This window comes from Rhyacophila brunnea, unplaced genomic scaffold (assembly GCF_057557595.1).
Source record: "Rhyacophila brunnea isolate RB1 unplaced genomic scaffold, BYU_Rbru_1.0 scaffold_7, whole genome shotgun sequence".
Lineage (NCBI taxonomy): Eukaryota > Metazoa > Arthropoda > Insecta > Trichoptera > Rhyacophilidae > Rhyacophila > Rhyacophila brunnea.
The window spans coordinates 37,196,087-37,208,002 of NW_028233339.1; the positions used below are offsets into that span (position 1 = coordinate 37,196,087).

The 11,916-nt window shown below is 32.5% G+C and overlaps 2 protein-coding genes and 1 long non-coding RNA gene across 3 annotated transcripts; 1 reads left to right on the top strand and 2 right to left on the bottom strand.

The window, feature by feature from the left end:
* The first annotated feature begins 252 nt into the window (after positions 1-252).
* LOC147064806 (uncharacterized) lies at positions 253-3,013 on the top strand. Its single transcript, XR_015071933.1, has 2 exons — positions 253-1,620; positions 2,352-3,013. It is a non-coding gene; the product is annotated as an uncharacterized LOC147064806 (long non-coding RNA).
* A 1,083-nt stretch (positions 3,014-4,096) lies between these two features.
* Positions 4,097-4,684, bottom strand: Mkp (MAP kinase-specific phosphatase). The gene has a single exon (XM_085958105.1). It carries the CDS (start codon positions 4,682-4,684, stop codon positions 4,097-4,099), a length of 588 nt encoding a protein of 195 aa, XP_085814231.1.
* LOC147064808 (tRNA pseudouridine synthase-like 1) lies at positions 4,560-11,352 on the bottom strand. The gene is made up of 6 exons (XM_085958103.1): positions 11,336-11,352; positions 10,147-10,272; positions 8,825-9,034; positions 7,250-7,342; positions 6,580-6,820; positions 4,560-4,919 (listed from the first exon to the last, which is right to left on the bottom strand). The coding sequence occupies exons 3-6, from the start codon at positions 8,983-8,985 to the stop codon at positions 4,719-4,721; spliced, it is 696 nt and encodes a 231-aa protein (XP_085814229.1). The 5' UTR covers positions 8,986-9,034; positions 10,147-10,272; positions 11,336-11,352; the 3' UTR covers positions 4,560-4,718.
* Between the last annotated feature and the right edge of the window lie 564 nt (positions 11,353-11,916).

Consider the following 11,916-nt stretch of genomic DNA (forward strand, 5'->3'; position numbering starts at 1 on the left):
GGCCTAATATGTCACATTTGCTTTTTATTTCGTAATTTTAATTAATTTAATTTTAGTCGATTATCGTTTTTAAGTACTTTCCTGTGGAGATAAAAATTCGCCGATTTTACACAACAAAGCTAGTGGGGTACATATTGTATTTTCATTAAAATCTCGATTTCGCCAAAATGGTTGATTCGCCCTTTTTACAAAACACCGACGATATAATGCTGTAATAAGCAAATTCAATGTAACTCCATGTTATATGATTATATTATTTCAAAGCGGTGTGTAATAGCAAAGGACATCCGAGGCTCCATTATAAAAAGTATATTTGTAGTTTTATATACTTTAATAAAGCTGTTATATTTTATAAAAAAAAAACTACAGAGGGTCCTCGTTATCCGAGGGTAATTAGGATTGAAAAAATACCTCGTTAAAGTGAATCCGCTTAAAACGGGGTCCAAAATTACTTATTAAATGGGTTTAATTGGAACACGTTTAGAAAAGAAAAAGAGACGTGAGCAAGATAGAAATAGCGTAGGAATGTTAGATTGAAAGTGACAGTTGACGACTGAGCTATTGCGCTTGTGTTTTTTTGCATACACCTGCGGATTCGTAACTGCGGGGACTCAGATAACGAATACTCGGATAATGAGGACCTTTGTAACATATTTTTTTAAAAATGAGGAAATAGTGTGTGAATATTTTATGAAAGTTCTTGCGATTTTGCTTAGCTGGTTCAACATGTAATTAATTAATAAACACAATTGAAATTTCTAAATGTCCTTTGAATAGGCGACAGATGATATATATATAAATATAGGATATCTAAATTATTATAGGGTGACAGTGTAAATAGTTTCGATAGAAAAGACATTTTATAAAAATATACCAAGTGAAACAAATTTGTGAATATATAAAAATAGGCTCGACTTAAGATGAATACAATAATAAGTAAGTTGTAATTTTATACAACTCACTGGTGTAGAGATTATATTTAGGTTTTATTTAATTCCAAATAACTAAAAATGATACAAGAATGAATAACTTCTATTAAATTTCATGAATCTTCATATTGTGTCTATTTAAAAAGTTACATTAAATTCATTTATGATTTTTTCATTCTGGCAACATACATTCCATTGGAACGATTTCTAAAATATTTTACAATTTTACATAGTTCATTTTTTATTCAATATGTTCAAAAAAAATTTGCAGCTTGAATATATTACGGTAATACTTCTAAGTTGTGATTATATTGAGATGCACGTCGCGTATTGTCACGGTGAAAAATTTAGTCTATGGTTTCATCATTTTGCAGAATATTTTGAATGAAAACCACCTCTGTAAATTCAATGATGGAGAGTGCCAACTCTAACGTATTAGTATTTTAAATTATTATTCATGCTAATTTTAATTAATTTTAACAGTTTCTACGTGTGCGTACGTTAAAATTACTTACAATATTATATCTATAGATAATATTTTGAACAGAACCCAACCTGTAGACCATAGATAATAGACAACATTCTTATAGAAATACATAGTGCTAACTGCTAAAAACAAAAAACACGCAATTTTGACATGAGTCGAAAATGTGTAAGCATGTAGAAAATGATAAAAAACGTTCATTGAGTCGTGCATAGGGAATCCAATCCCGGGATCCCGAGCTATTTTCGATACCTATGAATCCCGGGATTGATAAACATAATCCCGGGATTTCGGGATTGATTTTTTTATCAATTTTTATGGAAAATATAACAGAAAAAATACTTTTAATACAAAATAACTACATTAGAAATAAACTGAGTTTGAATGAAGTTTGATGTGTAGGTTGCCGATTCATTTTATTTTTTCACATAGATTATTAAAAATAAGAAAGATTGGTAAAAAAACAATGCTTCGCACTTTTAACAAAGTAATTCCACCATGATATCATACGTTTTACGGCAGTTTCATATTTGGCTGACTAATTAGATTAATGAAGTGGAAAGGCCATAAGTACGCCATGATTATTTGCTTTACTATTTTAAATCTCGCTGATCTATTCATTATGTCTTTACTATCAGAAATAGCAATCTCATATTAAATTCACATTATTATTTATATTACAATATTATTTACTCCATTAAACTTGTGTATTTCCAAGATTTAACGTATACAATATTAACAATAAATGTCTTAAATAGTATAAATTATACTAGATTATTTTTGACCGATTTTATCAATGTTATTTGTAAATATAAAAATTTTATATTAACAATGGAAAAAAATCCCAATCCCGGGACCAGTCCCGGGATCCCGGGATTGTGAAATTGTAATCCCGAAATCCCGGGATCAGAATTTTGGCTCGGGATTGGATTCCCTAGTCGTGCAGGTGTCGATGCAGGTACAACGTGAGGTGTTGTTCTGGTGGTTTCGGCGGATTTTGCTTGACAATGTTCGTTTAAAGGTTCAAAATGTGCTACGGGATGGAAGCTTCAGTCTGATAACATTTTTGACAACACCAAGAAAAATGACATTACATATTTTTTTTCCGTAGCGACAGCTTACTGTGACGTCACGTGATAGTATGTGACGCCATCTCAATATAATCACAACTTTATGATCGATCAGATTTGATGGAAGAAATGAAGTTTAGTCTTATAGTTTTATGTTTATATTTATGCAATATTTAAATCATAATTAGTTTAGCTCAAAATAAGAATACAATCACAGTAGCATTTAGTACTCAGTTACATAATAATATTATTTGTTATTTTTCCCTGCAGAAGTTGAAAATTTCTGCGACAAAAGCCGTGTACAAACTGGTCATGTATTTTTAAAGTGCCTCTGCGGTTAGTGTGCCTTATTCAATTGTGATAAATTTATTTGAAAGTACTAGGGACCTGACTTCTCTATTATAATGTTTATTTTTGATAAATTTTAATAATGTGTATGCTCATTTTATAAATATTTATTAGCGTTTAAAAGAAAATTGTCAAACTATAAGACTGTACAATTTATAAAGACATTAAATATTTTTCTTATACCGGTCAGTTTTTTATTTTTTACTATGTAATACATTCTCACCGGCTACATAATACAATTACATACTGTCATGGGGTTGCTAACAAAAGTTGGTAAGTTGATAATTTAGGTATTTAGAGTTAACAACGGATTATGTGTATATACAATATATCAGTGGCGAAGGGTGGAGGTAGGCTGTTAAGATCTGCCATAAATAGTCACAATAAACTTTGTCAGTCATACATATTTGTTTTCATTGAAATAAGACTTACAATTTATTTATAGATGCTGTTAAAATTCAATTAAACCATGTGAAACCAAGCCATAATAGATAATAGTCAAAAAATACTTGTCTATTTATAAAATATCTAAAACTATGATATTAAATAACACATAACTTTATAGTTACAATATGTGTAATATGTATTCTTAATCCAACGAAAGAAATAAGTATTAATGAAAAAAAATCACAATTTTGTTGTATCACCGAAAATATACCAAGACTTATGGTTTAGTTTAGGCAGGGTTTAATTTATTTTTAATAACTAACCAACATCATCTGTAAATTGTAGACTTAGTTTAATGAAAACAAATACGTATGATTAACAAATTTTAATGTGCACCATTTATGGCGGATCTTAACAACCTACCTCCACCCTATGCCACTGATAAATATGTATTATATATATATATCTTATTGAGAGATAACATACCTAATATTATTAACTGCATTAAGTTTATTCAGGTGCATGGAGGCCCCAGGCGTTGATTAATTTTGAAATCAATTTATAGTAAAAAATACAAATAAAATTTTATAGTTTTATTATCATTGAGAATAAGTTTTGATAGTTTGTGAGGTGGGCTGAGCAGACAAGCCGATACGACAGCAGTGATAAAACATTGCCAATGATCCATATATGAATTAGCGCTGCATATTTCTGCACACTGAACAAAATAGTATTCATTACAGTGTACATATTTCACATTAAAAACAAACACAATTACTATGATTGAATAAAATTTCAAAACCTTATCTCAAAACTTTGCTTACATGGATTGTTTTTTGTGCTTAATTTTAATCAATCTACCATGATTTGGCACCCTTTTATATGAGCCTCAATTGCTGTGAAAAACCAGCATTAGGTTGAATACAAGGTCGTTTTGTTTTTACTAAATTGTATGCTTCGCAGAATGTGTATTTCTCTTCCATAATTAAGTATCCTATTATAAAAGTTGCTGCACGCGACACGCCTGCATTGCAATGGACAAGCAATTTGCCGTCATTTAACAACGCTTCCTTAATAAACGCGTTTGTTTCCTGCAGGATAGGTTTAATGTTAGTCTCCGGTAAATCCAAGCATTCAACAAATTTACAATGGACATGTTCACTTAAAATAACACCCACACCAATACTCAAAACGTGAGTGATTTCATAAGCTTCCAATACACTTGCATCAGCACAGTCTTGAGATCCAATAAACAATCCTTTGAATACATTCACAGGTACATTATCAGGTTTTGTATCAATGACAAAACCATATTTTTTCTCACTCTCTTTTATTTTCTTTGGTCCTAAACCGATTCTTCTCATTTCTGAATCTTCATAATAACAATTTCCATCAACGCAAGTTATCACAGTTTCAGTTGATTTGAGTTTAATCTTTTTATTTTTTATCTGTTGTAAGAAATCCATTGTGAATTCTTTTTATAACTCAAAAGTCAATAATTCACTTGTTATCTGCTATTTCATTCATAATTAAATCCTTGGGGTTGTATTCAACATGTGTAAGATATAGGCCGTATGCTGGAGCTGGATGAGCACGAGAGTCCCAGCTATATTTTGATGGCACTTGTAACATTATCCGAACATCTTTTAAGCTTAGCTTTCCTACAGCAACAGAATTTAACACACCTATCATCCTACGGACCTGTAAAAAAACAGAAAACCTCAGAACATAGTCACATAGCTGCATAATTTAGTCACATGTCAGTCATCTGAGAGAAGTCGATGGGAGAACAGTACCCATGGGGCACTAAACGGCCACAGGGCCGCAGTATAACCTGCTGGATAGGCGAACTCATAAAGTTCGGTGGATGTACATGTCAGTAAAGAACTATGGACTAAAAAGGGTGGACGGAGTTCATAGAACATCTGTTATTAGCGTGTGGTCATTTTAAATTTATCTGAGAAAATAACTTTCTATATTCTTTCAATGTTGGTATGCTTAAAATAAATGAAATTAGCTTGAAAATATTTTTAGTAACTAACTAATGCCATTTCAGTGCAGCTGAGTATTTCGAATCTTTCGCAATCACATCAATAGAAGGTTTCGGCGAGTTCAATTCTTCATACATCAGGTCCATGTTTACTTCTCCAGTCAAATTTAATATAGACATCACAATCTCTACACTTTTGAAACTTATTTCTTTCTTCATGGTTATGAAACACAGCTGTATAAAAAAGTTTTCACGCAAAAAATTGTAGTGTTGATCTACATATTGTTTGCAGTTTACATAAATTTTTTGAAACCACCAATAATTTTGTTTTTTCAGTAATGTCTTAATTTATTCGACTGTAGTTTTGTTTGAAATCCAAATAAATTATCATGTATCCTCAAATCTAGTTTATTTCGGAACTGGCATAATTCTTCGTGTATTTCTGTAATAACTATGCATCACGCATCCACCGCGTTTTTTTTTGTCTTAATTTAAACGTCTTATTTATATTTATTGAATAATCATGAATTTAGGTGTGCTGACTATCTATTTTTGCTTAAAAAGTGGGACGTCTGGCAACACTGTTACTTAACCACACCTTTGAACAGCGTTATAAAAATACACGTGTGAATGCCAAAGTGAGGTAAGTAATAATCAAAAATGAGCATTCAAAGCAAAAACGGGAAGTTAATAACAATACCAATTAAGCTGGTAAATTTTAACATGGAACATGTTTTACTCATGATCTCCGATGCAAAAGCATTATGAAAAATAGACGTAGAATAACCATAGACGCGTAGCCCGCCCCGATTACTTACGTACGCCGTTTATTTTCATTTTACGTTCAGTAGCCTACATTGTGCGACGTAGTTCCTCTGTTATTATTACTTCTTTAGTTTTATTATTGCAATTACATAATTTTCAGAAAAGTAAAATTGTTTGAATCCTTTGGATTCGATTACTTTGACAAATAAATTTTCTTTCGAATTTGGACAACCAGTATTTAGAGAATCAGTAGGCAAAGCATGTTCCATGTTTAATAATTTTAGCCATCAGGGTTTAATTTTTTCATTGTATGTCTCTATTCATTGGCTTGTTTTCTTGTTCACATAGTTTGTGTCCCAAGTTTTTTTCATATGAAACATTTAATATCATATGTTTGTATATAAGTAACCTGACTGAGGAGGATACGTTGTATTACATTGTATGTAATGAAAAGTTTTATTCATTTGGGTTGCGAACAAATATAATTATCACTCACCTTCAGAATGATTACCAATCTGGTCACTCGGAGAATATTAGAATAACAAACTTTATTCTCACGGATGTATTCTCTTAAAAATATCAACTAAAGTAATAAATGTAATATACCTGATTATAAAGGAAGCTTCTTCCTCTTAATTTGATATCCCAAAATTCGAATTTGTCAGTTTTATCAATGTTGTGTGATGTACACAATGGCGATCCTTTAGATACAGTAATTGAATATAGAGTTCTTATACTACTGTTTCCATCATTCCTTACGGTACATTTTTTGAACGTTGCAAAATCATGTAACCCTTCAAAAAGTTTAGCCGCTTCTTTAAATTTTTCTATTTCGAAGTTGCGTTCCCTGTAATGTAAAATTTTTTATTTTCAATATCATCTGAATGAACATTCTAATTTTGAATTAAAATTTAAAAAATCAGCCAGACTACATTTTTTTCTCACAGAGTAGAAGTAGTATTATCAAATTTTTATTTTTACGAGACATGGATATTAGCCATTTGTTCAAGCTATTAGGTCCATACACATTGAAAACAACATGTTAATTTGCCGAGTTTTTGCGTCATAGAAGCCAGTTCAATTAATAATGCAGTAAAACCTCGATCATCCAGATTTCGTTATGATCATTAGTTCCATGTGAGCATCAACAGTTAAAGTCTTTTATTTTTTTTCGATTATTCACATTACTTTTATCCCCAATCAGTCGGATAATCGAGGTTCTACTGCATAATAATGCTAGCAAATAATAATAATATATAAACAAAATGCATCTTACTGATATAAATAACTTCTTCCCCATTCTTCCATCGGAAAAAAGGGAAGTACATCAATATCGTCTGGAAATGCACCAGCCTTTGGAACAGCAATTCTTGAACAAAAAAATCCTTCTAAATTTATGCACTACTACACGGTACACAAGGATGGTCCATATATTATATTTCAACAGTGTGGGGGTCGGTTTATTTAGGAGGATTAGTTAGAAACTATACACACAACTCACGGGGTTCATATGCTGGATCCAAACATATTATATAAATTGAAAAAGAAACATTTAAATTAAACTCAACCGATTCGATACCGCAAACGATACAAGAGGTAACTTCTAACATTTGCTCCAAGCCAAGCGTGAAAATAAATCCTTTAATTTAAGATAGTGAGAAAACTTATATTTATTGATAAAGCAAATATGTAGTTAATACTATGCACTGGTTAGATTTTCGACCGAAAAATATGGATAAGATGTAACTTATTTTTTAAATAAAGAGATTTTTGTAAAGCCATTATGTATTAAGTTAGTGTGCATTTTAGACTTGGTTTCATAAGACACCATCTTTTAGAGGTTTGACGACCAATTTACAGTATGTATCCATCTCCTGTGTCAATATCCAAATGTTGAGCCAATATTACTGCAGGACCCAGTAGCTAAGGGTGGAGGTAGGCTGTTAACATCCACCATAAAAATAGTGCACATTAAACTTTGTTATTAACACGTATTTGTTTTTATTGAATTAAGACTAAATTTACAAATGGTATTGGTTAGTTTTTAAAAGTCAATTAAACCCTGCCTAACCAAACCATAATAGTTTTGGTATATCATCTATGTAAGTTTAATACCGCGGAAGAACCATTTGTCAAAATGTTCAGGTGAGACAAAACACCTTGCAATTTCGTCAATAAAAAAGATAAAAAATAAATTTAATTGCAGTTGTGTCTTGTTTCATATTAGAAAATATATTTTTATTATCGTATGCGTCTGTGGAAATTAATTGCCATAGGATTATTTTGTAAATCAGTTGGACCTTATGTGTTATTGCCGCAACTCTCCGTTCGTCCGCTGTATTGGATCAGGGATATACGCGGTCTTGCTTGCTTCTTTAGTATGGATAATTCATACGCGGTATTGATTTTAACGGAGTGCAAGTAGTCTATTGAATGTCAATTTCAAAATTTGAATGCACCAATCAATGCGGCTTGTGCCGTTTAAACGAGAGTGCCAAATATATTATGAATATATTTGCTCATACGCAGTATTGACCTTACATGAACGATATTACGACATATAATTTTAGATATTTTAAAGATAGACGAGTATTTTTTTGACTATTATCTATTATGGGTTGGATTACGCCGGGTTTATTTGAATTTTAAAAACTAACCAACACCATCTGTAAATTGTAACTGACAAAATTTTGTGTGCAATATTTATGGCGGATCTTAACAGCCTACCTCCACCCTTTGCCACTAGCAGGAGCCCACACTGGTGATAGCGATAGGTAGAGTGATTAAAACTAAACATTTCACTAAAATAATTAAAAGAAGAGTTATTCATACACACGTAAGTATTGTTTACCTGTACAAATATGATCTCGACAATGCTGAAAACCGTGCACTAAAGTTATCCGGGACTCTTCTAGTGTTACTGATTACGATTGCTAGCTGCTTTTTACCGAATGTTCGATTCAAATGCCTAGTAAGATAATCACAATCGAATGGCTGTCCATTACGCCTCATAAGATTGAAATGTGCAGTCGAATCCAGGGCATGGACACCAGCATCAGTCCTAGAATTTAATTTATGATATTCACTATTAAACATTTAAAAAAAAATGTTAAAAACCCTCATATAACTACTACCTTATATCTCAGGGAAAAAGAAATACATATATGCGATATTTTCACTTGCATTTTCACATATACAGTCGAACTCGGTTATTACGATCACGGAAATAGCGAGATCTCGGATGTAAGGAAGAAACATTCGTTGACATTTTAGTTTATGATTTTCTCCATACATTTATTGACTTTTATAACGAGCTACTTATCGGGTATACCGAGCTAAAATATCTTCAAAAATTTTCTTGAAACTGTTAATGTGTCGATCGTTTAAAAACAACATTTTCGACCCTAAGCAATAAAATCTGACCGTAGACCGATGCCGCCGGGATCGGATTACGTTTATGACACTAGTTAGGTGTCCAAGTACCTAATTGGTATTTTCGCTGACAAGATTGAAAAAGTATCCACGCATATGTTTGAAATTTCATTTAAAAAACCAAGCTAAAGTCAGTAGGTACCTACCAGCGTTCATTACAATAAACAACTTCTTTTGTAGTTTATGAATGGCATGCTTGTTTGGGGGAAAAATTCTAATTGTGTATTTTTGTTTGAATTGCGACTTTTTGTTTTATGTGACCGCTCATTTTAAAATACCTATTCTCTGATATAACGAGTAACGCTTATAACGAGCAAATTCAGTTGGTCCCATCTTCCTCGTAATAACCATGTACGACTGTATATGCAATATTTTCACTCATATTTTCACATACAGTAGGCGCTTGGTAATCCGGCATGTCCAATAGTCCGGCATTTTGCAACTCAGCTCTCCTGCTCTATAATCCGGCAGGTTTCACATTAAACTGCCAGATTACAGAGCGGAGAGCCGTTAGCTCGGCAGTTCGGTGCCCGATTTTTACTGTGCAAATCTGTGAATGACTGAGAATTATTTCCTAAAGAAATTCAATAATCTGGCATAAGTGAAAAAATATGGGTGCCGGATTACCGAGCGCCTACTGTATATGCGATATATCCTTATAGATAAGTAGGATTTTAAGAATACTTTGTTTGCTTTCAAATTGTTTAATTTAAATATTATATAATTAACACTAACATTTACCTGCTTGAAAGTACTAAGGTTGCTGGCTCTACTGGACGCAGTTTTTCTAATGCTATTTCTATGCATTCCTGAATTGTTGACCATGTTAACAACGAGGAACCTCTGGCAGTTTGTTTTTGAGCACCTCTGGAAAGAAATTCAAATTAACTGACTTAGTAAGCGGAGTAAATTCGCTGTATTTAGGCAACTGGCTTACACAAACATGCGCTCCTGATTGATTAGCTAATACGGTTTCGGCGATCGGTATCGGAAACCACTGACACAAATATATTAGCTATTGAGACATCATATGGTGGCCTCGGTGCAGCAGTGTTTGTATAGTGGAATGATAATTAAGTTTCTATATTTAAGATAAACGTATTAATCTATAAATAGCTAGTTGTAATCCATATTTAAATAAACATATAGATATATGAGCAAGATTTTTTATTCATATTAACTTGAAGGTCAAGCTACACTGTGTTTTAAATTACCTATCAAAGTTATTTAGGTTACCTACTGTCAATCCCTGATGGAAAGCCATTATATTATTGAGAAGGGTAATTTACTACGTTCTTTTTTTAACACTAGAACAGGCCATGAGGCCCGATGACAGTGTGTAATTAGTAACATAAGAGAAACTATTACACACACCTAGGTTTAGAGAAAAACACATATATATATTGTGATCTCATCGTGACTCAAACCTGGAGCCTCCAGATGAAAGGCCAGAACTTTAGGGATAAGCCGAGGGATGCTCGATCCTAATCGGAACGTATAGGACTACACGGAGTGGGGATTGTATAAACAGATATTTTATTATATTAGTCATTCGCCCACCCCATTGGATCCTTGCACTGGATCAAATACATATAAAAAACAAGCGCTTTTTGACCAACAGCAGTCTACGACTTTGTTATTCATTATAAAGACGACCACTCTATACGCTAGACCATCAGGGGTGCATTGATATCGCGGTATTTTTTTTATACCCCCTATTATACAGTAAAAAACTGGTTTTCCAAAATATTTTAAGCCAATGAATACACCTTGAAATGTATGGAAAGGTATATACAAAGCAACCAAAATTACCTAAAATATGTACCTATATAAGAGAAATTGATTAAATATCGTGACATTATTAAATACAAATATAAAGTTTATATTTGGCGTTCATTTGTTAGGTTATGTTGCACAGTTTTCGCATTACCTCAAAGTGACAGTTAAAGGGCTGCCACGTTATAAATAAAATAAAGTACGTGATCGATTTTATCTAAAAAATGTTTTTGTGTGATATACATGGTCATTGTGTATATATGAACCGGAACATCATTAAATGTTTGATGAAATATTGTAGTTAGGTAGGTAATCGGTTTTGCACCAACTTTCTTCATTTGCAAATAGCATGGCCTCAGATAAGATCAACTAACAGGCAGGCTATTTGATATGTCTGTTGAGAGATAGCCGTCTAATAGAATAATATAACAATATAATTAAATAATATAATTAATAATATAAGAATAAAGAAGTACGTGTTTACATCTAGCGCTCGCTGCGCGACTCTGCTGGATACCGACTATTGTTTGTAAAAGGAAAACAGATTCTTCTTCCCACTCTTAGAGGGCTCGCACATCAGAACTCGCCGCATGCGTCTTACGACGAATTCGTCGATGTGACGTCATCGTAAACCAAGAAACAAACGTTATCAAATGGAGCTTCGCAGATTGGCCGATGCAACTGCAACTCTGCTACCCTGCGACATTCGTCTAGTTGCATTGGCCAAAGCCTGCA